General features: G+C 40.8%; 1 protein-coding gene across 1 annotated transcript in view; it reads left to right on the forward strand.

The window, feature by feature from the left end:
- The window catches only part of SNX9 (sorting nexin 9), a 55,030-nt gene that overhangs the window by 22,003 nt on the left and 5,300 nt on the right, over positions 1 to 27,727 (forward strand). The window contains exons 5-16 of the mRNA XM_056853600.1: positions 12,741 to 12,891; positions 13,364 to 13,517; positions 14,822 to 14,906; positions 15,493 to 15,618; positions 15,915 to 16,032; positions 19,950 to 20,080; positions 21,294 to 21,397; positions 22,737 to 22,840; positions 24,715 to 24,792; positions 25,364 to 25,440; positions 25,929 to 26,018; positions 27,185 to 27,299. Of these exons, the coding sequence (XP_056709578.1) occupies positions 12,741 to 12,891; positions 13,364 to 13,517; positions 14,822 to 14,906; positions 15,493 to 15,618; positions 15,915 to 16,032; positions 19,950 to 20,080; positions 21,294 to 21,397; positions 22,737 to 22,840; positions 24,715 to 24,792; positions 25,364 to 25,440; positions 25,929 to 26,018; positions 27,185 to 27,299 (1,333 nt within the window). The remainder of the gene's footprint in view (positions 1 to 12,740; positions 12,892 to 13,363; positions 13,518 to 14,821; positions 14,907 to 15,492; positions 15,619 to 15,914; positions 16,033 to 19,949; positions 20,081 to 21,293; positions 21,398 to 22,736; positions 22,841 to 24,714; positions 24,793 to 25,363; positions 25,441 to 25,928; positions 26,019 to 27,184; positions 27,300 to 27,727) is intronic.

Here is a 27,727-nt window from a genome sequence, read left to right on the forward strand (position 1 = left end):
ACCCCAGTAGCACCAATGTCAGTTCTGATCTTTGAGATTATACTGCTTACCTTCTTCCAATGTGTATTCTGCTTCCTGTTCCTTAACCACTTACCAGTCCATAAGATATTTTATTCTCTTATCCCATAGCTGCTAATTTTACTGTGGAGTCTGTGGGAAGGGACTTTGTTGAAAGCTTTTGGATTTTCCAAGTATATAATGCCTTTAGGATCTCTATATATTAATACTAAAAAAGAATAAAAATTGTAGCAGGACTTCCCTTTAGAGAGGTTCTGGTTGTTCATGTACATAGTTGGTTGGTTCTAGATTTAATAATGCTTTCTGTCAATTTACTTGGGACAGATGCCAGGCTAGTAGATGTGTAATTTCCTTATTCCCAGTTGCTGCTCTTTTTAAAAATTATTGTATGTTTTTACTTACTTTCCAGTCCTGTACTAAGGGCACAAATTTTAATGACCTGTTGTGTTTTTGTTAGGTCAGCAATTGCACATTTGATTTCTTAGGAAGTCCAGTGTATGCTATCCAGTGATGTGAATTTTTTGTTTGTCATTTAAACCTAGAACGGCCTCTCTTGTCACTATTTTTGACTTGGTTCTGTAGATGCCCTTTCTGGAAAATAAATTGTTCAGAATTAGACAATTGTGCAACTTCTTCAGTGAAGTATGGTGCAGATTACTTAGCTTTTTTGCAGTATCTTTATCCCAGAAATCCTTTGCACCATTGTCATCTTCTGATGGTGTCCTAGATAACTACCACTTGCTGATGATTTCTATTAAAAAATTGGCTGTTTTTGTCATTGTAGCAGTATCATCATATATTCTCATAGCCAAGCTGGCCAAACCTGAGATTGCTGAAACCCAGTGATTGGAGCTGAGAAGGAAAGAATGAGGCATGGAGAGGGAAGAGGATATGGGGGCTGCCAGGAGGAGGGAAAGAGGAAATAGGACGGGGAGGAGGATACAGGGGAAAGTTAGAGGTTCCTTACCATGCAAGTGGCCAGCACCACACAATTGGCCCATAGTTTTCCTAGGTAGAGGCTCCTGGAGGGGGGCAAGCTGAAAATGGAGGGTCAGATAAATGTAGGTTAGCTGTTTGGTGAGAAGGAGAGCAGGAAAATGGGAGAGGTTATGGGGATTTTCGGTAAAGGGAAAGAGGTATGTAAGGGTGGGGAAAACGGAATGCCTCTTGCAAGTCCTTGTGGGTTCCCACTTGTACATTCTAATATCGAAGTCAGCCAAGTCTGAGGATACTTAAATCTGGTGATTGGAACTGTGAATGGACAAGACAGATCTACAAACCCGAAACACGCCCCAGATTTGCAGAAAGATCTGAAACCTCAAAAATACATATAAACTGGGGGGTTAAAGCCAAAATGACAAAACGAACACCTGTAGCTTTAAAAAAAGGAAGCCCCCAGTAGCACTTGCTAGGCAGCCATAGCATTCTAGGCTTGATTTCTATCAATAAAAGGCAGGGGGAGGAGATAGGGCCCTTTCCAGGGCTGTTTTGACCTTTGAGGGCCAGGCCTGGCAACAGCTACTGAATGACTTGCTGCCACCCAACTATATGACTTACCTAGGCCTGGCTGCATGCTGCTGTTTAACAGCAGCCACCCTATTAAAGCAAATGTGGTATAGCAGTTAGGGCTTCAGAGTAGGGTCTGGGAGACCTGGGTTTAAATCACCAGTCTGCCATAGAAGCTCATCGGGTGATACTGTGCCCATCACATTCTTTTAGCGTAACCTACCTTACAGGGGTGTTGTGAGGATAAAAAAGAGAGAATGATGTAAGCTGCTTGTGGAGAAAGGAAGTAAATACATAATAAATATAGGTGAAGATGGGCGGCAGATAAAAGGAAGGTTGAGAAGGAGAGGCAGGGATAGGGAAGAGGATATGGGGGCTGCCAGAAGGAGGCAAAGGGGGAATAATGTGGGGAGGGGAATACAGGGGGAAAGTATGTGCCCCCACAAGTCCTTGAGGGTTCCCTACCGTGCAAGTGGGCCTGATCCAGTGGCTGGCACCACTAAACTCTGTCATAGTTTTCCTAGGTAGAGGCTGCTGGGGAAGGGGAAGCTGAAGACAGAGGGATAACAGTAGGTTGGCTGTTTGATGGGAAGGAGAGAAGGAAGCAGGAAAAGGGAAGAGGCTATGAAGGCTTTCAGGGAAGGGAAAGAGGAAATAGTGCAGATGGGGAAAATGAGATGCCATCTAAGTCCTTGTGGATTCCCCCTTGTACTCTTCATATTCTTGGGGGGGGGGGGCTGCCGTTAATGCCAACATAATTTTGCCAGAATTTGTGTTCCTTTTTGTTTTGCTTAGCTGGGTAAGAACTTCACTTGTTATAGGAAGCCACCTTTCTTTTATAGTTTCCTTCTCTCTTCTCCTTAACATCTTCTTAGAATTGTTTGTACTTTCCCGTTCTGCATGATACATAGTTCATTTTGAGCTGCTGTTAATTGGCTTTAAATAACCCCAGCATTCTGGAGACCTTCGACCCTCTTTAGGCTGTTTTAGGTTCCTTCTACCTAGTCCTGTAATTTTTGAGTTTTCTTTTTTGAAATCAATTGTGAATGTGTTTTACTTTCCGAGTAACTTTCTGTTGGTGTATGAGTTGATTTTTATATCACTGTGGTTATTGTTTTGTGAGTGTTTACATCCAATATCACATCATTCAGTATTAAATTGTAAATTATTTGGCTACAGATATTCTCCATGACCAGCTATGCTAAAGCACAGACCCTTAGCTTAAGTAGAAATGTTTTCTCGTATAACAGTTGTCTTCATTTTTTTCAGATCTGGGAACCAGTAGTGTAAAACCCTTTAAGCTACAAGCATATAAATTTCATGTGCAGGTGAAGAGAAGAGGGCAGCTAGACTAGGCTAGTAAGCAACAAACTAAGAATACTAGGAGCAGGAAATACCTTCTGAGCACTAGAAAGTTCTTTGAGCACTCTCGGGTGCATACCATCAGGCGCGGGGGATTTGTACTCATCCAGTGCAGCCAGATGCCTCTCAACAACCTCTCTGTCCATGTCAACCATCATTTCCCCATCCTCTGTTGTATCCTAAAAACCACCCTGTGAGGTAGGCTAAACTGAGAGAGTGATTTGCCCACCCAGTGAGCTTCCATGGTAGAGTGGGGATCTGAACCTGGGTCTTTCAAATCCTAGTCTAACCACTTTACCCTTGGATTCCCACTTCTCCCCTGCCAACACTTAACAGCCCCTTCTCTTCCTTGGCTCTAGACATTCTTTTGTTTACTTTGCAAATATACTTTCGGAATTCACCGTGCCATGCTGGCATCTCTTTGAACCTGCATACCTTGCCCACATGCTCTTACTATCATTGGGGTAAGTTACAAGGCTTTAATTCCAGCCAGAATGACCTCTCTTTCCTTACAGAAAACTAGATGAGCATTTTATGTTGTTTCTTTGATTTTGTAGCACCTAGGATGTTAGGGACCCTGCAAGACCTAAATCAGTTCAGTCAGTAGATTTGGGCGGCAGTTACAGAATCCAAAATTGCTTGCTTCTGCAGCATCTCACCATGTGCCATTCGCTTATTAGTCCTTAGTTTTCATCCTCCTTTGGCTCTCTTGTTTGTTACCAGATTTCAAAGGAACTATATCAGTATTTGGTGCAGTATATGCAGTATCTGACCTAGCTCGTGGTAGCTTATTCAGGGCCTTTTAATCTCTCAAGCCTCAGTTCTTCATTCCCCTTCTTTCCTTGAGCTGGTGGCCTCTTGGGCTTCAGTTTCCCTAGGCCTCTTCTTCTACCACTGTTTGTCTAAGCCCTTTTTCATTATCACCTCTGCAAAAATCCTTTGCTGTGTTACTTTGCGTAGATACAAATCTATATCGTATCTTTCAGCATATTCAAATCTTCGGGGTAGCAAAGCCTTTTAACAATCCAGAGGTCAGTAGCAGGATTTTCCCCCCCTTTCACTTCCTAGTGGTAGTGGACAAAGGTTGCACTGAAAACAAGGGTTTGAGGTAGGCCCTTGTGGAGGCCTAGTTTGTTAATTAATCAAGGAAAATGTTGAGTTTTCCTGAATTTAGGTTTTCATGAATTTATAATGAAAAAACTTTCTTAGTCTATAACAAGCTCTAAACTGTGTTTGGTTTCATGGAAGAGACATTTGTGGAGCTGTGCAGCATAATTTAATGTGTCTGTTTGTTCATCTGTCTGTGATTCTGAAAGCTGAATATTCCTTTCATGACTAAAAGCTGAAATACAGTCATCCAGAAGAAGCAGTGGTTTGACATTTTCCCCTGATTTTATTTTTAGAATACTAACAGCCAGCAGAAATGCTGAGCATTAGACAGCCAGTTTAGTGCTGTAGATTTAGAATTGAGTTTTTGCTTGGTGGACTAATTTCAATTTCCTCCTCACCCAAGCAGCTTTCTTAGTTACTTGTGGGGTGGGTGGGGTACTGTGAGAACACAGAAAAAATACAAAGCATCTTGTACCTCAATAAACGTTATAGAGATGATGATTACTAATGATGATTTAATTGCCCCAGACAGGCCAAAGCCAGGGAGAAACTTCTTGCAGAGTAGCTACTAAAATACTCAGCTACCTCAAACGTTCACAAACTAAGGTTATTTTCAAGTGGCTGAGTAAAAATTGCACAGTTGACGAGGCTAAATTTAGTTTTGCTGTTATTTCTCTTTCTTAAATTCTTTTGGTGTATGGCCTTATAATTCTGATGCATTCCAGTATGATGACCAAATTGTGCCCACTGGCTACGTGTTTCTTTTTTTAAAACCCACTGAAGACAAAATGGATCTTTGCAGAACTCAGGTTGAATCCCATGGGGTAGAACTGCAGTCATGTACTCATTCAGACAGGAGCAGATTTTTTGTTTTTGTTGACCTAAAGGGAAGCTATGAGTCCTTTTTGGGAGGGGATGGTCAAGTGCTTTTGTTTTTTTGACCAGGTCATATTTGGAATCCACATGCTTTACATTTTTTCCCATTCAGCTTTGAAGTTATTTCCACTTGAGTCATGATGATCCAGTGCTAAGTGGTATATTTGAGAGAGTATACTTTTCCAGTTCTTTTGTTAACATTTAGGTTTTCAAAGAGGATAAATCGTTATTTCAGTTTCCTAGTCCTATCATATAACCTTTCTTAGCTGAAAATATTGAAACGACTAGGATTGGTCATTTTTATTTTCTGTACTGCCTTGGACTCTATTTTCCTGCTGTATCCTGTCTTTCTGTCTCTTTCTATTTAACCCATTAGCACAGAACTTAGTCTTGACACAGCTAGGCTACAGAGCTAAATTGTTGCTTTTATTTTAATTTTGTATTTTATTTTGCAAGCTGTCTTGAAAGCCTTGTGCTGAGAATTTCTGTTAAGCCCTTTGTGGGCACCATCTTCACAGTGGAAGTGCATTAGGCCCATAATTATTGAGACATTTTCCTGAATGCAGGTATTACTTAAATAAGTCCCTTCCAACTCTATGATACTTTAAAAATATTATTTTAAAAATTAGTTGTTGGGAATAGAACAAACCCTTAGTTGCACTGCAACTGTGGAATGCCATTGCATGGGAAACTGGTTTTGTCCATTACTTGCTAGTGTTTTAATGCCTTTTAAAGATGATAATTGAGATGGCCTTTGGCTTACAAATGCTTATTTAGTGTTCAAGCTGTTGGTTTGTGAAGTTATTTGTGATTTCTAATGTTCTTGCTGACTATTTGTAACTGGAGTCTGCTTTTACTGTTAGTGTTTATTGTTTGTTAAGTGACATGGTGTGTGTTAAATTGTTTACCCACCTTGTGGATCGGTTCATGGATGGATGGAAATTTCAAATAAATAACCAGGGTTAAAGTAGCAAATGGTGGGTAGCACTACCTGTGATTAAGTCTTCAGTTTGTACTAGGCCTATGATAACTAGCATTGTTTTTAGAAAGCTGTTAACCTTCTGGAAATGCTTCTTCAGAAGAACTAGCTTTGGACTGAAGGAAGATTATAGTTCATTATTGTGTTCAAACAATAACATGTGGCTACATTGAGTATTGCAGTGTCTAGACTTCCGCTAGGGACGCTGATCTGAGCACCACGTGTCTTGGGGGCTCCCGAGAGAACCAAGATTCGTTTGAATCTGGGGTGCAATCCTGCACCCCTACCCGATCCTAAACAGTGGACCGGGGAACAGGACTACCCCTGCTGCCTTTTAAGTGCGGTTTTGATCCCCAGTTTTGCTGAGAGAGCCTTTGGACGACTCTCGGAATCCTGGACGAGGTCACGCCGGCCTGAGGGGAAACCATTGCCTCGAAAGTCTCTTTGGAATTAGGCTCAGATCTCCCCTATCTATTACCATCTAAGCAACAATACAGAAGCAAGAATACCTACTCTTCTAAAATCTGAGTAAGTTACAAGAACTGTTTTGTTTTACCTGGATCTGGAAGTCTTGAAGGAGGGGAAAAAAACCTATTGAATCCGTATCTCCCCATCTGATGTTTGGATGACTCTTTGAAAATTAAAAATACTGGATAAACCGGCAGGATTTTTATCAAATTGATCGGTGGGTAGACATAACAATCGGGACTTTTTGAATGACGTTACAGCCACCAATCAGAGACTGAGATGTGCAAAGGGGAGGGAGGAGAAGATTTCCCCCCATTTCCGGGAAGACACTTTTCTGAGTAAACAAGTCTTCAAGCTACGTCTCATCTGGAAGCATCTGTTACCGTCTGCTACCGCGAGAACATCATGGGATTTGAGACCGGAAGTGTGGCATTACTGTGTAACTGGCAAATATCTCCCAAGTTCTTAGACAAAAGGAAGTAACGGCAGGCTTGCGACTTTATATCCTGCCCCCCGCAACATTTCTTTACTACCCACAACATAGAAACTAGTGGTATACCTGTCTGGATTTTACCAATTAAATTTCAACAGAACTATTAGAAGCAGCAACCATGGAAATTGTGACTAAACAGATGGATCGACTACTCTCTCTGACAAACAATATTTACAAACTTGTCAACCGGAAACTGGATGTAATTTTGGAAGATCTCAAGGATATAAAAGACCAAGTTACTACACTGAGATCAGAGATGAGAGAAGAAAGCTCTCCAAACGACAAGCCATCAAAAGAAGAATTAAATTCTAAGGAGCTGGAGAGCCACAATGGACAACCAAAGGATACACATCTGCAAGTAGAAATTGAACCAACCCAGCTGACTACCATGGATTTGAACGTAAGAGACTTTGACTTTTGTTTGTATAATCTACCAGATGAATTCTTCAATGTTAACTGGGAGAACTTAAAAGGGCGTAAAGCTGGAAACACCGGGATCTTTCTCTTCGCCTTAGGGATGGAAGAAACCACACTGCAGATTGACTATCATTTCTCAGTTTCTGCAGAGGGAACTGCACTAACAATTTCCAAGGATGCTCTTCGACGTTTAAAGCTACTGAGAAAAAGAGGTAGATGTTGGAAATTTAGGATAAAGAGACTGGTTCAAAGGGTCTAGATTTCTTGGGATATAACTAAAAGGGACTGATTAATGGCTTGGCTTTGACAAAAACAGAATAATTAATGACATTAACATAATAGATTCTTATTAGATGTCTGGGAGAAATGGAGAAGTTATAATGATACCTATTTTTAAAGGAAGTTTAAAAATGATACCTATTATCTAATCCATCCTTTTTATTATAAAATAGTGCTTTTTGCTATCTTTTCTTTCTCTTACTTTTTTTTCTTTACTGGAATATAGAAAATTGTTATAATCGAAATAGTGATCACTTAGATTATGAGTAATATTAAATAAAGAATAATTTCTTATAAATGTTTGTAATAATATTAGGATTAGAATTTTAAACAAAGGAGATTACAAATAAATGACAAGATTGAGGGAGGTGTAGGGGAAGTCTTCATATTTTAGTTTTTTATATATATATATATATATATATATATATATGTATTTTCAACAATTTTTAATGGAATCTACACCTTGATGCTTAGTTACATTGATGGTTGAATATTGTGTTTAATCAGTATGGAAAAACAAAAAAAATTATATGTAAAAAAGAGTATTGCAGTGTCTCAAAACAGAAACTTGAATATTGATTTTCTTGGAAGCGATCAGGCAAAGCCAAATTCAGGCAAGTTTTTCATCAAATCATTTAGTATTGTGAGCTCAGCTTAAGACCTTGACTGTGGGTTGGAGTAGATAATGCCCCCTTCCGCTCTTGTCACTTTTTAAAACTCAATTTTCTATTAACCTCTTCGACAGAATACTATAATGTACTGGCTTAACTATCCATATGCCGTTGTAACAGGCTCCTCTTGTATCCTAGCAACACATTAGCTTTCACAATCTCAGTTTCTCATGCATTTAGCAGAGTGAATGTATGAACATGCATATATTGTAAACACCAACAAAGCATTAACTTTTCTCTTGAGGAATAACAACACTAGAGGAATTCACGAGCCTATGCAGTAGAAACAAACACTGTAATTTTGAACTTTAATGCATTAGGTGATACTTGTCCACTGAAGGCCACGAATGTGGTTAATTTGATTAAGGGTATGTGAGGAAGTATGATTAGTGCGATGATGACTGATAGTCACTGATTGTCTTTTATGGCTGTGTCCCTTGTGTTGCTTGCATGATTTACTGCTCCAGCTTATTTTTTGAAAGTCTTCTGCTTTTATTTTGATTTCTAGGATTTGATCTCGAAATTGTAACTTGATTGTTCCTGTGAGGGCAAAATCTTGGCATCCTCCAAAACGAGCTTCGGTTTGCATGCATATGGCATTCTGATATTGAGACTCCTATAGCATGCATACGTTTCAGTCATCTGCTTTGCCTGGATGAAACTTCTGAGCTTTAGGCTGCAACCAGGTTATCCTAATAATTTCTTTCTTCCTTCATGGAGTGCTTCTTATTTTTAAGGTGGATTCTCTGACATCTACCACTCATACAGATATTTTGGAAATCTTTACTCAGTCCCTACCTTCAACTACTTCTGCTGGAAAGGTAAAAAAGTTTTAGAAAAAAAGTTACTCCAAGGATGAAAAATAATCTAGTTTATGATACAACTGAAAAATATAGAATAATAATTCCTCTCTACCTGCATAAGCTAGCATTTAGAGGAATGTATTAACTCTCAGTATTTATTCTGTTCCCAACAGCTAATTAAAAAAAATTTCTGGGTTGTGAAAAAGTTTTTTGTAAGATTTAAACTCATTTTCGTTTTTTTTATATGGATTGTAGAAGATACTATTCTAGATGTGTGTGGAAGGCTAGACTTTGAAATGAACCTGTCGGGTACTAATAAATCATCCTTTTCTGTCATAGTTTAAGTACGTGAAAGTTCTTCTTAGCTGGAAGGTCCCGGGAATTAATCAGGCTTGTACCAAGTTTCCTTTCCCTGTTGCTTGAAGATGTTTGCTTTCTGTTAACCTCTGCAGCTGTTCTTAGATTATCGTTTTCTGTTTTATATATGAGTGAATTGTTCATATGGTCTCTGCTCACACTGTAGAAAATTGTTTGACTCTTTACTTGGGACATTGGAAAGCCACTGCAAATTGGAGTACAGAAGTGGGAACCCGCAAGCACTTGTGGGAGGCATCTCATTTCCTCCCCCCCCCCCACTATTTCCTCTTTTCCTTTACTGAACAGTCCCATACCCTCTTCCCTTTTCCTACTTCCTTCTCTCTTTCTAGGGTTACAAACCTCCAGGTGGGGCCTGGAGATATTCTGAAATCACAACAGATCTCCCAACTACAGAGATCAGTTCCCCAGGGCTGCCAACTCCAGGTTGGGAAATACCTGGAGATTTGGGGTAGGGCCTTGGAAGGGTGAGGTTTGGGGAGGGAATCAATTTCAGCAGGGTATAATGCCATAGAGTCTACCCGCCAAAGCAGCCATTTTCTCCAGGAGAACTGATCTATCAATCTGGAGATTAGTTGTAATTCTGAGTGATCTCCAACCTTCCCTGAGGTTGGCAACCCAGGCTCCCTTGGAGGAAATGGCTGCTTTGGAGGGTGACATCTATGTCATTATACCCTTTTGAGTTCCCTCTCCAGGCTACAGCCCCCAAATCTGCATGAATATTTGAACCTAGAGTTGGCAACCCTATCTCCTTCATACCCAACAACCAACCTTCCCTTATTGGCCCATCTGTCTTAAGCTTTCCCTCCCTCCCGGCAGCCTCTACCTGGGAAAACTGTTGTCCAGTTATGTGGCCACTGGTCAGGCCCGCTTGCATCATTGGGAACCCTTGAGGATTTGTGGGGAGGCACCTCACTTTCCCCTTTATCCTTCTCCCCACACTATTTCCCCTTTACCCCTCCCCCGGCAGCATCCATATCCTCTTCCTGCCTCATTCTCTCCCTCTCAGCCATTCACCAACCTACCTTTTATCTGCCTCCTATTTTCTGATATATTTATTATTTATTTACTTCACTTATACCCTGCCTTTCCCTATAGTGGGGGCCAAAGCAGCTTACTTTATTCTCCTCTCCTCTTTTTTATCTGAACAACAACCCTGTGAGGTAGGGTAGGCTGAACATATGTGTCTTCCCCAAAAATTACCCAGTGAGCTTCCACATCAATGTGGGGATTTGAACCTGTGTCTCCCAGAGCCTACTCTGTTCTAACTAGTACACCACACTGGCTTTCATAGGGTGACTGCTGTTGAACAGTAGCAAGCAGTCAGGCCTAGTTGAGTCATGCAAGTCAGGTGGTATCAAATTACTCAGAAGTTGCTGCTAGGCCTAGGGTTACCAACCTCCAGGTAGAACCTGGGGATCTCCTGGAATTACACCTAAACTCCAGATGACAGAGATCTGTCCCTCTGGAGAAAATGGCTGCTCTGGCAGGTGTACTCTGTGGCATTATATCCAGCTGTGGCCTGTCCCCTCCCCAAACCCTGTCCTCCTCAGACTCCATCCCAAAATCTCCGCAAATGTCCCAATGGGGAGTTGGCAACCTAGCGAGGCCTGGCCAGAATGCATCTTTCCTCAAAGGCTAAAATAGGCCTGGTAAGGGTCCTGCCCCTCCCCCCAGCCTTTTACTGACAGAACCAAGCCTGGTATCTGGTTGTCTAGCAACAGCCACTGAGGGAATCCATTGCTTAAAGCTCCAGGTGCTCCTTTTGTCAATTTTGGGGGTTTTAAACACCCCAATGTGTGTATATTTAGGATGTGAGTGCATACTTGAACTTATGCCCCACTGAAGTGAGAAGGACTTGCCTCCAATTAAACACACATGGGATCATGCTGTTAGTATCTCAGTTACTGTTCTTTTGTGTGGATTTGGGTTAGTTAAAAGGATAAAACAATGACTAATATACCTTTATGTTGTGTTAAGTACTTGGAGTAATTGCTTTTGCTTGGACTTTTTCTCTGAAAAGTAAAACTGATACCACCAGTATAGGAAGTCATGCTTGTGCAATCCTCTAACTTCATCCTATATACTTTAAAGAGGAATTTATTTTCTGGGTTAATTTTTGTTGTTTGTTTAGGAAGGTGGATTTATTGATTAAGATCTCCTTCCCACTTTACATTAGGGATGTGGGAATCACTGCTACATGGCATCTTCCCACACTGGCCAGTTAAAATGAGAAGTCTTACGCCACACTGGAGAAGCTCACATCGTGGCTCTTCCCCATGCCAGAGTTCCTTCAGTCTCCTGAGGGGTGATGCCTCAGCACGGATTGTTGTTCCCCTGCAGTGCCAGCATAGCAGGAGGAGTGGGCCCGTCCTGTGAATGGGTACAAGGACACTTCATGTGGCCGTCTCTGCACTACACCTACTTTCTTGCCCTGCCTAAGTTTCCTGAACACCAAATACTGCGCTTGGAATAAATTATGCACATAGAAATCCTGTAACTTGTCAGGCACCATTCAGTTGGTCCAGCATTTGAATCTTTGAAAGGCAGATGAGTTTATAAACTTGTTATATTCTGTTTGACTTAACTATGTTCAGTGATGCGTGTGGATATTTAGCACTTCATTAACTTGCAAGGCTTTCCCTAGGCATATTTTAAAATAATTAGGTCTGGTACCTTTTCAATTAGAATATAATCTGCAGCTGAGAGATAGTTGCCCACCAGACAAAATCCTGTATACATATGGTTATCTTAGGACTGTGGTTGCTGTGTGTCTTTCCATTTTTAACAATGAAAAATATTACTTCTAGCTTTGAGGGGGGAAAGTTGAGCAAAAAAATGCTATGTCATGTTGCTGGCTTCGTCCTACTTCAGACTTTCATGGCTGAAACAGACATCGCTAAATCTTCTTAAGGGGATATTCCATTTCATAATTTTTGTGTATGCATTTATATCTTTACACTGCTTCATATGACTCACATTGCACAATGTACTTGCACAACAGGTAGAAATCTGATATTTGGTACACATACAACAAAAGTTTGAAAAGTTTTGTTTTTAAAACCATTGTCGAGCAGAACTTGGGACATGAAATCTACCTCATTGAAGTCAGTGATTCAGAGCTGTTAGGGCAGAATGTTAAGCTGTGGGACTTAAACCGAATTAAAGCAGCCTCTGAAAGGGGGTGAGGGTGTATTTTTCCATTGGCATCTAGGAAATATTTCTTGCAGTTGACGTCTTTTCCCCATTGGTAATTAGTTATATGACCTATTTTGCTAATGGGTTGCTGTTAACAAATCTCTCATTTGAAATAGTGAACATGTGTATAATGTTTCCTAAAACTATGGGTGCTGTCGTCTTCTCTCCTCCCCCTTTTAACGTAGGCTAGCAGTGCAAGTGACCCCTGGTCAAGTTGGGACAATGCAACCACTGGTGATGGCTGGGCAGTGAAACCTGAAACTAGGCAAAAAAACAGCTCTTCAAACAATTGGGATCCAGCAGCATTTGGTCATCCACAGGCTTATCAAGGTCCAGGTCAGCGAAATGTTTCTGTAACTGGTAGGATTTGGAGGGGGCGGGGGGGGGGGGAACAGTAGGTTTCAAACATAATTTAAGAGAATGACTTTGATATATCAGAATTCTGTTAAAACAATGTTAAAACCAGCAGCAGATTCTTAATGCACATTCCAGTAATAAAGACTGGGCATTCAAAGATGAGAGTCTTATTTGTTTTTGTTGGTGTTTCTTCCAGTATATTTCTCTGGCTTCAGATAAATACACTTCTGTACTTCAGAATACTATTTGTCTTGGCATCTGTGTGTGAATATTGCATTAGGGCATCATAATTAGGGACTACTACAACAGGGCAAGGCCATTGAAGTATTTGGTTCATTAAAACAAGTAATTTGCGAAGTCGTTAGTCTTGGAAGTGTTTTTAGGGGCATACAAGTTTATTTTGTGTGCACAGTGTGCCTTTGAAAATCAATCAAAATGCTCTCTCCTTCAGCTGCTGCTGACGATGATGACTGGGATGATGATTGGGACGACCCCAAATCTACGCCCGCTTCCTACCTTGGTTATAAAGACCCAGAGACTTCAGACCCAGCAGGGCTTCAGCGGGGGAATAGTCGCGGGGCTGCTATGAAAATACCACTTAACAAGTAAAGTTCACAGCACTTGGTGGGGTGGTGGTGGAGAACAGGAAGATGCTGGGGGAAATTGTGAAAGCCATTATGATTTGAATGTGAGATTGTTATGCTCACAAGTAGATCTAGACATTAGGAAGAATTTTCTAACAGTTAGAGCGGTTACTCAGTGGAACAGGGTTCCTCGGGAGGTGGTAAGCTCTCCTTCCCTTAAGGTTTTGAAGAAAAGGTTAGATGGCCATCTGTCAGCAATGCTGATTCTATAACCTTAGGCAGATGATGAGAGGGAAGGCATCTTGGCCATCTTTTGGGCATGTAGTGGGGGTTTCGGGGGGTGAGGTAGTTGTGAATTTCCTGCATTGTGCAGGGGGTTGGACTAGATGACCCTGGTGGTCTCTTCCAACTCTATGATTCTAGATAAATGAGGCTTGCAAACTTGGCTTGCACTCCAAAAGCTGAATTCCAAATGTATGTGCATGTGTAATCTGGGATTTGGTAATTTCATCTCTTGCCCTGAAAACCCTATGGAGTTTCCATAAGGTAGCAGCAATTTGACAGTGCTTTACACACACAATTTTCCATGGAGACAACATGGGCTAAGATCTGTATGTCCCTAGAATGGTACAGAAGGGCTGTAGCTCTATTTAATGGTTTGATTGCTGATGGGATTTTTTTCTCTTGATGGGAACTGTTTTCCTAATAGGAATAGTGCAGGTAGAGAAATGTGTGACCAGCTCAGCTTGCCCAAAGTTTCTTTTCTTTTTCTTTTGGTCTCAGCAGCAGCCTTCATTAATCCAGTTACCCAGCACTACTGTAAGAGCTAATTTTTTAATTCTAGAAAGTCAAAAATAATTTTCAGTGCGAGCAGGGGTGTGTTCGTGTGGGCTCACTAGTGGGAAGCAAGGATTTTGAGATGACGATCCTCTCTGGTACATGCAAAAGGCACCTTAATAAGATGTCTGGATTGTTACTGTGGCATTGGGCATCAGGAAACTGTAGCTCTCAGTTTATCAACTGACAGAGGAGAATTCAGAGGTTCTTCAGATGATGTTATTGTGGCAGTTGGTACTAACTGTTCCTCTGCACTCTTTGTTCCAATTGGCTTAGTTTATCCAATGAGAGGGTTTTAAGTGCAACTTCATGCATTGCTAATATAAATGTTAACCAGTCAACAACTGGATCATTTTGACATTATTAGCTTATTAATTGCTGCATCTAGTTTGTCAAAACACCAAATGCCTTTGAGATATGGCTGGCAGTTCTGAATCTGACAGAGAGCCTCTGAAAAAAGGATTCAGTCACTTTGTCTCTTTGATCAGATTTCCTGGATTTGCGAAACCTGGAGTGGAACAGTATCTGTTGGCAAAGCAGCTAGTAAAACCCAAAGAGAAAATTCCTATAATTGTAAGTTGTATTTTTTAATGTTTATGGCAACTGATTGAGACATTGGTATATGTGCTTTAATAAAATATACGATACTTGAGCTTTATGGTAAGTGCTTAGTGTGAGCACTGTTTGAATGCAAAATTCAACTGGGTCTTGTGCATGCCGTGTAACCTGACTATTTGCTCAAAGGAGGCCATTGGAGTCTCAGCCACACATATTAGACATAGTTAACACCCGTAATTGTGATCGTCGTCTAAAGTCCGTACAGTCCAATAAGGGTGCTTTTGGTTTTTATGCATTCTACTCCCTGGCCTGTCCCTTGTTCTGTCCTTTATACTGACTGTATGCTTCTGTGCTGGTTAAAATTAATTTATATACTGCAAATTATAGTAGATTAATAAATGGAAAATAGCGATCACTGGAATGCTGTGAGTTCTACCTGGCTGCTAAGCCATGGGAATCCTGTCAAATGTTTTACACCTGTATTTGCAAATGAACAGCCAATTCTGAGGATCTAAATGTATAATCTAGATGAGGTATTATTTATTTAAAACTTGTGTAGCATGTTTAGAGTTGATAATTTTGTGTGGGTGTGTTCTCACAGATTGGAGATTATGGTCCAATGTGGGTTTACCCTACCTCTACGTTTGACTGTGTTGTGGCTGATCCAAAAAAAGGTTCTAAAATGTATGGTCTGAAGAGCTACATCGAGTATCAGCTTACATGTACGGTAAGTGCATACCAAACACTTTGCCATCAGGTGTCATCTCGGGATGTCTCAGATACTTCTGGCACCTTAAGGTTTATTGAAGCGTTGTTGTTGGAAACCACCCTAAGCCGGGCCTGGCTGGAAAGGGCGGCATATAAATCAAATAAATAAATAAATAAATAAAGTAAGGCTATGTGCGTTAGAATAGTTTTTATGAGAATCCATTGAGCAATTAAATAACTACAATATTGGTAGCAGCCAGAAAATGTCTTTTTAGAGAATTCATAAAGAAGAGCTTTTTCTGCCTGTTTTTACAGAACACTAATCGATCTGTCAACCACAGATATAAACACTTTGACTGGCTATATGAGCGTCTTTTGATTAAGTTTGGATCAGCCATTCCAATTCCATCTCTTCCAGACAAACAAGTTACAGGTAACTATTCTTAAAAATGATTTTTCTCAACAGGTATGGTTAATGCTTTTTTTGTTAATTGGGAATATTATTATTTGGGAATTAATCTTAGTAAAAGAGGTCTCTTTGGAAAAAAAAGAATCTTTAACATAAATTTGACTTAGATTAACAGGAGAGGGGTATACAAAGTGAAAAAGTAAAGAGACTTCAAAGAAGAGGGCCTGTAACAAAGAGTGTAGTGTTGCTAGCTTCTTCAAAAGTAAATGAATATAGTGCATGCTTTTAGTCTGCCTCTTATGCTAAACTTCCTAAAAAGCAGGCATGTTAATATTTATTTATAAAGCATTGTGGACGTTAAAGTGATTGAAGCCAGTCTTTTCACTGATTTCATTGTTTGTTTGGTTAGGCTTTTACGTGCAACTGCTGTTTTGTTTTTAGAATTTGATAACAGTTTTTAGAAAGCTGGAACAGCTTTGTTTTAGTTTGACTATAAAATGAAGCAGCTCACCATATAATGTTCAAGCATTATCTTGTGGGAATTGTTAGGCACTCTTACAGGGATAGAGAATGCCTACAACTTCTATTCTAATTAATTGGCACCTCTTTCCAGTTTCTCCACCACCCCACCCCTTCAAACCAAGATCTTCTGAGCAGTCAGGCATACAGCCAGCCATGTAGCCCTGTGTACTGCTGAAACTGCGACAGCGTTCTGTATGAGAAGAAAACTGAGCATTGATGCAGACACTGGGATGAATGCCGAGGAAGCTGGAAACTGAGGAAGTGATTTAATTTTTCCTCAGCTAGCTTCAGGCTTAGAATTCCACCAGTATTTTCTATATAGACTTTATGAGCTTGGGGGAAAAAACAGGGTGGACTGATGAACCTTTTGAGTGTGAGTCTGTGATGACAAAATGTAGAGAGAATTATTTCCATGTCAGCCTTTTTGTTTACATACTGTGAGAGTGATGAAGGCATTTGGTTTCTAATGAGGACGTGTATTTCCTTCTGACAGATGGCAGTGAAAGAATCAGCGTTCTCATAAGTAGTTCTCGGGTCTCATACACTCCATTTGGAATCATGTTTTTAGTATTAATAGGGATAATTAATTAGCATTTGCAAAATAGTTGTGCCAGATGTTACCATACTATTGATTTTAAGGCCCACTTTTATAGCTCAAGTGTCTCAAAGTAATCATATGAATTAAAACCAATAAAACGTTAAAGTAATTTGTAAAAACTAATAATAAAATATAACAAGAAGTCAAAGATTAAGAATCCAGTTCTCCAGTTTACAAAAAAAGAAGTAAATTTTCATATCACTTTAAATCTAGCAAGGCAGATGCCTCTAATGTAGGATTTTTGTTCCCTCTCTTTTAATGTTAAAATGGGAGGTTGACTCACCACTCCCTCATGGGAATTTTATAGCTGAAAGGTCCCAAGATTTCCAGAAAGCAGTCTGGAGATGCCAACCATGCCTTCACACATTTAGTTGTTTAGCCTGCTTTCTTACAAGGCAGACTCTGAGACAGGATCTGAGCCTTCAGAATGAGTCTGGAGATACTATCTAACTAAAAACTGAATCTCCTCTTTCTCTCCCCCATTGGGTGCTTCAAGCACTTCTATGGATCCTGATTGGCTGCTAGTATCTCTGCTCATACACCAAACAGGACTTAATGGGATTGCTGTTTTTCAGAAAGGGGCAGGACCTTTGCCTGTCCATCACAAAAGCCAGTGTCGAAGGAACAAGACTGGAGTGATATGGTCCCGATGACACAGTCCAGTCAGCATTCTGGCCTCAGCATTCTGTACCAGCTGTAGCTTCCAGCCAGTCTTTCAGGGCAGCCTCATGTAGAGCTAATTAATCTAATTTAGATGTTACCAGGGCATGCAGCATGGTGGCAAGATCTTTCTTGCCCAGTAAGGGCCACAACAGGCTCACAATCTACACCTGGTGAAAGGAACCCCTGGTCACTGCTACCAAGACACAAATCCACTCCTATAGGGGAGTGCAACCCCACTCAGAGCTGGAGATACCTACACTGGCTTCCAATTTGCTTCTGGGCTCAATTCTAGATGCCGGTATTGACCTTTAACGTTATGTATGGCCTGGAACCAACGTACCTTAAGGACCACCATACACTCTTGTCATCTTTGGAGGCCCTGCTTTGGTTGCCCCTGTCATCTGAAGTTGATGGGTGGCAACTCGATAAAAGGCCTTCTTAGTCATGGCATCAAAACTTTAGAACTTCCTCCCCAGAGATATTTGTCTGTCTCACTCTATCAGTGTCTTTTGCTAGCAAGTAAAGACTTATTTTGTTCCATCTGGTATACCCCCAATAATGGTTATTGGACCTCCTGGTGGCATTTGTTTATGTGTTTTTAATTGAATTGTTTTATAATTCTAAATATTTTAATTGCTCAAATGTTTTAATTTTTTTGAATGTTTGCCACCTTGAGGACTATGATGAGGTAGAAACGCTGCATTAAAATAAATAAATATCCCAGTTCTTGGGACAAACCTTCCACCCACCAGTTGCACTTCCATTTTGTTGGGATGGAGTTTTAGTTTGTTAACCCTCATCCATCCCAAAACTGCCTCCAGGCACCTGTTCAATTTCCACAGCTTCCTTGGAATCTGGTGGAAGCACAAGACAGGTCTGAGTATTCTCCATATATTGGTGGCAACTCAACCCAGATCTTCAGATGACCTCTCACAGCAGCTTTACGTAGATGTTGAAAAGCATGGGGGGACAAGACAGAACCTTTCAGACCTTGTAAGCCAGAGGCCAGGGGGCAAAGCAGCAGTTCCCAGGCACCACCCTCTGAAACCCATCTTTGAGGTAGGACCAAAACCACCACAGAACAATGCCTCCCAGTTCCAAAATGCCATGATCAGTGGTATCAAAAGGCTCTGAGAGGTCTCAGAGAATTTATAGGGTTGCCCCTCCCCCATCCATCTCTTCATTCAGGTCATCTATCAAGGCAGCCAGATTCAGTCTCAAAACTATGCCTGAAATCAGATTGGAATGGATCCAAACAATCTGCCTACTGACTCCATTAATCGCTTTGTCTGTACCTTAACTTCATTTGAATCCTGCTAAAAATCTCTGGTGATAGAAAGGATTTCTGTCAGCAGAGTGTCAATTCCTCACTTCCTTCCTTCTACTGCGGTCTCAAATACCCCCTGAAATTCTGTACCTCGAGGATGGGCAGCCCCCTAAAACAGCAGGAGAAAGTAACTAGAGGACTGTAGCGGGAGGACGAAGAATCAATGAAAATTGTCCTTCTCCATGATGGGAAATTTTCAGTTGGATCCAACTCTTGAAGCGTTCAGTAATATTTGTGCGTAAGTTCGTAGGTGCACTTCAGTTCACTTTCAGATATTTTTGAAGCTTAGCTTTTGTGACAAAAATAACTCCCAAAGATATGGAAAAGATTGCTAGTGATTGATATAGCATTATTGTAGTGAACCTTGCATGTGGCAGAATATTATTTCCCAAATTAGTCCCTGTATTTAAAAAGCTGCCTTTATCTTAAAGGTAAAGATAATCCCCTGTGCAAGCACCGGGTCATTTTTGACCCATGGGGTGATATTGTGAGGTGTAAACATCACAATGTTTACTAGGCAGACTGTTCACGGGTTGGTTTGCCATTGCCTTCCCCAGTCGTCTTCCCCTTACTCCCAGCAAGCTGGTTACTCATTTTACTGACCTCAGAAGGATGGAAGGCTGAGTCAGCCTTGAGCCGGCTACCTGAAACTGACTTCCGTCAGGATTGAACTCAGGTCATGAGCAGAGCTTTTGACTGCAGTACTGCCACTTACCACTCTGTGCCATGGGGCTTTATCTTAGAATCCTAAATATAAATAGTATTTGTCTTGATCAGAAAAAGTAGGTAGTAAATGTGAGAGCAACTGACAGTTTGCTTACTGTGCTGCAGGGCGTTTTGAGGAAGAATTCATTAAAATGAGGATGGAGAGGCTACAAGCTTGGTTGACCAGAATGTGTCGCCATCCAGTTGTTTCTGAAAGTGAAGTTTTTCAGCAGTTCCTTAATTTCCGTGATGAAAAGGTAAGTCAAATTAACTTTAAAAAATTACATTGGCGATGTTGGGGGAAACGCGGAGTAATTTGGCAGTATCTAGGAAGAATTTAATCCCCCCCCTGTAAAATAAATTTTCTCATCAATCCATTCCAGTGTCAGTATTTGTCATAAATTTTTGATGCGTGGTTTAAAATGAGCACAGAATGAGAATTATGTCAACTTTGTGTGCCTTTAAAGGCTGTATTGTTTCTAGATGTTTCCTGACTTCTTTGGTAAGACTAGGGTGCAGATTGCCAAATAATGTATGTTTAGCTAATTGCACTTTCACACAGCCCAAATAATGCACTTTCATTCCACTTTCAGTGCACCTTAACGATAGTTTGCAAGTGGTTTTGCCAGTTCACACAGTAAAATCCACCTTCGAAGTGCATTGAAAGTGGATTGAAAGTGCATTATTTGGGCTGTGTGAATTGGGGCTGTGCAAATCAAGTATGACGAACATCATGTGGAAGACAGTCAAGCAGTTATTTCAACAAAGAGCAGAAGTCACACACACAACGCACAGGCACATGGAAGAGACCTTTACAAGGGTACGTAAAGGTAGTCCCCTGTGCAAGCACTGGGTCATTACTGACCCATGGGGTGATGTCACATCCCAACGTTTACTAGACAGACCATGTTTATGGGGCACTCCACCTTAAAATGCACATAGAGGAAGGTTTCTTTTTTAAGGTACATGACTTGGGAGGGTCTCTTTTTTAAAAAGTTATTCAAGGGGGCTGTGCCCCAATTCTGGGATAGATACTGTTGGGAGGAGTGGAGAAGCATGTGAGTCTTTTTGAGTTTCTTGGAGGAAAGGTGGGATAAACATTTAGCAAGTAAGCAAGGCCATGATCCAAAGAGGAGCTCCTTAAGGTGATTCTGAGGACTTGCACTCTTCTTTTCAAGTTATATTCCCCAATACCTCCTTAAAAGCTGTTGTGAAACATCCAAGTTTCAAAGGCAGCAAGCGTGCAGCAAGGAGCCCTCTTGCTTCTGCCTGAAAAATGTCAACCTAACCACATGGCCCTCTGGATTAACTTCAGTCACAATTGATTATTGATCTGCACAAAGATCTTTTGCATTCCCCGTACAAGGAGATACGGGGAATTCGAATCATGCCCAAAGTAGGAGATGGTTGTTCAGAATTTCCCTGCAAGAACATGTTTCCTTCATTGTCACCCTTTATTCTTATCCCCAGGAATGGAAAACGGGTAAAAGGAAAGCAGAGAAAGATGAGATTGTTGGTGTTATGGTCTTTTCTATGATGGAACCAGAAGCTCCTGACTTGGATATGATAGAAATGTAAGGCATTGGATTCTTCCCTTTCAATAATTTATTACAAAAGTGCTGTCACCTGATGCAAAGGCACAAATGTTAAAATGGTAATCTTGCATAAACAGGTGTCTTAAGTTATATCCAAAGTTTCCCATGCTACTTAGTGAAAAACATATGGACACTGTGGGTTTACATCCTAGCATGCTTGTTGCCATAAAATTCAGCCGAGATACTTTCAAACATAAGAGTTCTTTTCCAAAAGGGGCTGGAGCAGGTATAACACTGCTGACATATATTTTGCACTTGCTGTAAAGAGAACAAAATTACTAGCGTAGAGTAGTGGTTAGGAGCAGTGGGCTCTAGTCTGGAGAACCAGGTTGTTTCCCCCACTCTTACACATGAGGGAAGGTGATTGTAAGACGGTTTGAGACTCCTTAAAGGTAGAAGATATCAGGGTATAATAACCAACTCCTCCTCTTCTGTTAAATACCTTTGGCCCTTCAGCAATATTGCCTGAAATCTCTTAAGTGGCTAAGATATCAGGAGCTATACGTTCGCCTACTTCTTTCTTTTCACATGAATTCCTCCTGCCATCATCCACTGGCATTCAGCCGTCATGAAGCATTATGTTGGCATAATGGATTTAACCATGGTTAACAGAACAAGTCTCTTCTTATCCAGGGGTGGCTAATCATTTTCAAAGTTTTGTTTCACAGTTGTTTGAGAATGGCAGGGGAGCATTCAGGAGAGAGAGCAAAGGGGCTGGAGGAGAGAGCAGGTGGGGTTCTGCAGACAGTTCCTTTTCTCTCCTCCATGGTTAAGGCAGCATTCTCTGCAAAGGCTCGTTGAACAGTTCCACAGGTCTTCCCTGTGGCAAGTACGAATACAAATAACAAAACTTTATAAAATGAGGCCTCCACAAATGATGCTTAAATTAATAAGGTTGACATCTGTATAGTTCTTGTACAAATTCTTGCATGTATAAAGACTTACTTCATTAAATACGCCTTGCAATTAAAATTGAAATATGTATGTATGATTTTTTTTCCTTATGCAATCTCTGCATTAAATTCAGAGATGCTGGTTTGATTTTATCCTGAGATGTATTGTTATCGAGAAACCATTTGAATTCTAGGTTTGGATTTAAGCCAGTTTGCCATTGTGCCATGCTGTAAAATATGTTTTGCCCAGTCAGGCCAATGTTCTAGCTGTAAAAGAAGACTAAATTACACAAAAGAGGTGGTCCGCTTACCTATTCTAGGAAATGGGCAAAAAACCTCCCAGGCACAGTTATAAATAATTAAAGCTCACCATAGCAGATGATTAAAATACTTTGTTTGAAATTATGATTATGATTATTATACAGTGAACAGAAATGTGATGCAGTTGGCAGATTCACAAAAGCCATGGATGATGGAGTTAAGGAACTGCTGACGGTTGGACATGAACATTGGAAGCGGTGTACAGGACGTAAGTGTTCCACTGAATCTGGAGAGGCTGTGGCTCAGTGGTGGAGCATCTGCTTGGCATGCAGAATGTCCCAGGTTCAATCCCCGGCATCTCCAGTTAAAGGGACTAGGCAGGTAGGTGATGTGAAAGACCCCTGCCTGAGACCCTGGAGAGCCACTGCCGGTCTGAGTAGACAATACTGACTTCGATGGACCGGCGGGTCGGATTCAGTATAGGGCAGCTTCATGTGTTCACCAGTGAACTTTTAAAAATTAAAGTAAAATTTATACCCCAACTTTCCTTTAACAAAAACACAGGATCATTTTTTTCCTTTTTCCCTTCTGTACCCCCCTCTACAATAAAAAAAACCACAGCATCATTGATGCAGTATTCAGAACATGAATATATGTCCATAAAATATCCAAAATTCATAAATATTGTTTAAACAAGTTTTTACTTGCTCGTCATAAATGCTTCTAAGGTCTGGTTCTGGCAATCTTCTCTTTGATGGGAGTTCAACCATGGATGCATTATTGTTCTTTTGTCAAGATTCTTGAATAAGTTACCAAAATAGTCTCCTACGTATTGTCCTGAAAAAGCTGTGGTTAAAAGGCAAATGGAGTATGGGTTTGTCCTACCATTTGTGAGTGAAAGAAGTTCATTGAAATGGAACTTTCCCTTACCCCTGCAGTCCCCTCAGTGCCTCTGCTTAGGGGTGGGAGTAGCTGAACAGGAGCTGAACAAACTACCATCCCAAGGCTGGGGGAGGAGAGGCTGCCATAAGAGGGGAGGATCTCTTTTTTGGGTGGTAAGAGATTTCTTTTGATTTCCCCCTTGTTGCTTCAGACTCCTATGCTTCATGGTGTTTTGTTCAGGAGCCTTTTCTGGCAGGAGGAAGGCAGTGTGCTTACTGCCCACAGTCTCTCCACAACTGGCATTTTCTCTTAAACAATGAGTATGGATTCTCTGACCCCAGTGACAGGTTCTGAGACCATTTAACTGCTTTGTATCAACAAGATGCTGTTCCAAAAGTCTGTAAATAAATCTGCAGATAAATCTGGTTCCAAGAGAGGAGGTGGGTATAGCTGGAGGATGTAAATGCAGTGCAAAAAGAGACAGAGAAAATAGCTTCAGCTTTGAAGTGGAGCTGTGGCTCAGTGGCAGAGCATCTGCCTTGCATGCAGAAGGTCCCAGGTTCAATCCCCTGGCATCTCCAGTTAAAAGGATCAAGCAATAGGTGACAATGAAAGACCTCTACATGAGACCCTAGAGAGTCATGCCAGTCTAAGCAATATTGACATTGATCTAGTATAAGGCAGCTTCATGTGTGTTAAAGGACCATAGGAAGGAAAGTATGGCTAACCGTGCAATCCTGAAGGGGGGCGGAGTCACTTAGGAGCTGGCGTGACCCCACCGCTGGTATCCGTGCCACTTGCGCCATGCAAAGTTACATGGATGCTGGCGCAGGGTGACTTATGCCGGCTCCAGGGAGCGAAACAGCAGCGTGAGCCTCGTGTACTGGCGTTACCTCCCCAACGGCATTTTTCCAGCGTGAGTGCTGGTGCCGGCATCCTGGGGGCATTCCCGGGGGCGGAATTGCCTTTAAGGAGTTTCCAAAGCCCATTTGCCCTGGGAACACACCATTTTCTGGCGTAGAGTTATGCCTGCAAAATAGGTGGTATAGCCCCGTGAAACTCAATGGAGGAGTATCACATTTTTTAAAAAATCATTTTTATTTTTCCCCACCTCCTGAAAGGCTACCCGACCATCAACTACCTACCCCCCCCTTCAGGAACGGGCTGTAACTCTCATATTGGTGCGTTTTTAGTACTCAGTTATTTACTGTATTATTGCTGGCTTCATTTGAATCCAGTTCAAATCTGTTTTTCTTTCAGCATTACCCAAGGAATATCAGAAAATAGGAAAAGCTTTACAGAATTTAGCACTTGTCTTCAGTACCAGTGGATACCAAGGTATTTTTGGTGTACTGCTTTGAATTTTTTTTCTTTCAAAACATTTTGTGACATGTTCTTAATATTAGGGGTGCATTAATCATATCCATGCAGATTAAAATATGTTGGTTTTATTTTATTGATTAAACTGTTTATACCAAGTATCTGTCATGCTTCCCCCTAATATTTTAATCCTCCCCTGCAGTTCAGTTTATTTTAAACTTGCATAGCTAGGCAAAAACACTAGAAATCTAAAGAAGCAATGATTTTAATTTCATGTAAACTTAGTTCTGACCTTCCTTTGCTTGGGTCAAAATTTAATCATAAGGTAAAAAAGTTTCTCCTAAATGGCTAGTGAAGTCTTCAGCCTGTAATTCCAGCCAGTCATAAAATATTAGGTATTTCTTTGTGTGCACGTACCACAGAAGATTAATTAATCAATTTCTAGAAGAATAGTTTGAGACCACTACCTCTGCCAACAAAAATAATTTTTAGATGCAGGTATCGAAGGGAACCCCTTTATTAAACTTCAGTTAGAACTATTAATTTTGACTTTAAGAAACTCTGTTGTATTAATTACTCTGTTTTTTAGGAGAGTCTGACCTCAATGAAGCAATAACGGAAGCTGGAAAAACATATGAAGAAATTGCCAGTCTTGTGGCAGAACAGGTAATTGTTATAATAAAGTGGGAAATACTTTGAGGGATTATGGTGCTGCTGAAGATTAAGCAGAAGCTACTGATTAAGGCCTGTCACCCTGATCTCACCATCCCCAAGGCTATATGTGTACACACAGACCTGCACGCCAGTCTCTAGTTGTATGTAACATGATGTGTGTGTGTGTGTGTGAGAGAGAGAGAGAGAGAGAGAGAACTTAGGTGTTGTCCACGCAGTTCCCCTTTCCTATCTAACAGCTGGAGCTGTGCCTTTGTAGCGGTTTCCAATGAAGCCGAGTCCCGCTGTGATCTGCTATAGAGGATGGAGAGGGAAGGATTCAGTTCTTTCTGTCTTGCTCCCTAGTGTCCCCACCAACCAGCTGATTAACAGGGTATTGGCTCTTTAAAATCACATGCAAGTCTCAGCCAATTTATGCTAGTATGGAATGGCTTTATGGAATTGGTTATTTTTTTGTGTGTGTGGTTTTTTTTTTTAATTAGCCAAGGAAAGATCTTCACTTTCTGATGGAAACCAACCATGAATACAAAGGATTTCTTGGCTGCTTCCCAGATATTATTGGTGCACACAAGGTAAGGTATTGAGCCTTTTGCCCTAAAGTAGTTGTGTAAGAGATGAATGCTAGGTATTATAAAGTGAGATGCAAACTTAGTCCTAAAACTTTCTCTTCAAAATCCTTTTGATAACCTTCTGTGATAAACTGAAGTATGGAGCAGGTTTTCACAAATTGAAACTAATGGGCTTAAAGATACTTCCTTGAATTGGTTCTTAGTAGTGAATAGTTATGGGCCAAGAGCAAATTTTCCTCCTGACCTCTTTCCCAAATCATATCTCTGAATGTACCAGATATTATGGTTGGGCATTTTAACTGGTCAAAAAAATACTTGACTGAGTATTGCCGAAGGCTTTCACGGTCAGAGTTCATTGGTTCTTGTAGGTTATCCGGGCTGTGTAACCGTGGTCTTGACTGAGTGTTTGTTCAAATGTTGGTCACACTGTTGAACCTGTATTTTGAAATACACTAAAGAGACTTGTTCCACAGCTGAAGAATCTTATTGGGGCACAACTGATAAGTGAATTAATATCAGTTGATGGGCTAAACCACTGACAGTGATGGGATAGTAACCTGGAGCAGTAGTAAAAAAGCCAGAAGGGCTTCACTTCATGCACCTTGGAGAGCCAGACATAGTACCTGTGATATAAAGTATTTAAAAAAATCAGACCTGATCACCTGTGCCCCTGCCTTTTGAGTGTAGGTGGGTGGCAACTTGGGGAAAGGCCTTCTTGGTCATAGCACCCGAACTCTGGAACTCTCTCCCCAGAGGCTCGGCTGCCCTCTTCTGATGCCACCTTCTGCCAGTGGGTGAAGACTGTTGTTTCATCTGACATTCCCCTCCATGATCCCTGACTCTTGCCCTATGTTTTAATTACTTTAATGTTTTTGTATCTGTAATTTCGTGTGGTTTTAATTCTGTGTTTTTGTGGTTTTAAGACATTTTTGTTATGTATGTTAATCTGTTGGCTGTCTTGGTAGCACTTCTGAGGGCAGAAAGGAGGGGCATAAATTTTGTAAATAAGTAAATAAATGAATACATAAAACTCTTCAATTTGATTTATTTCAAGGCAACCTGCCAGTAATGGTTGAATTGTGGAGGGTACTTGCTTTGTGTGTGCATAGAAACAGCATAGGCATTTGTGCCTTTTCAGCAATGCTTTGTGTGGCATTTTGTCTTAACAGGGTGCCATAGAAAAAGTGAAAGAAGGTGATAAGCTAGTTGCTACCAGTAAAATTACACCACAGGACAAGCAAAATATGCTGAAGCGTGTAAGCACCATGTCTTACGCACTGCAAGGTAAACTGCATGTGACTTTCAGTGGCCCTTATTAATTGGGAATGAGGATGAGTAAGGATGCTGTAAGAAATGATAAAAGTAATTTAGGGTGTCATATCAATAAGATATGAAGACGGAGACGGCAAGCATATTGCAAGATGCTGAAGCTTGCTGGTTTTTCATCTATAATATTACTGGGACTGGCCAGGTTTGGGGAGGGGTAGGCAGGGTTGCCCATTTCTCTTTTTTTTTGTTCTACGATAAGATCATGCTAAGCCAGTCTGTGTAGACGACTCCATTTTACTGTCATAGACATAAATGGCTCTTGGCTAATTTTAATACCGATTGCTATGGTATTAAAACTGGATTTACTTTGAATATTCAGAATTTCCTGATCCTATGGTATAAATTAATATAATGTTAAAAAATCAGTGAAGGATGAATCAATA

This window comes from Euleptes europaea, chromosome 7 (assembly GCF_029931775.1).
Source record: "Euleptes europaea isolate rEulEur1 chromosome 7, rEulEur1.hap1, whole genome shotgun sequence".
In the NCBI taxonomy this organism is placed as follows: domain Eukaryota; kingdom Metazoa; phylum Chordata; class Lepidosauria; order Squamata; family Sphaerodactylidae; genus Euleptes; species Euleptes europaea.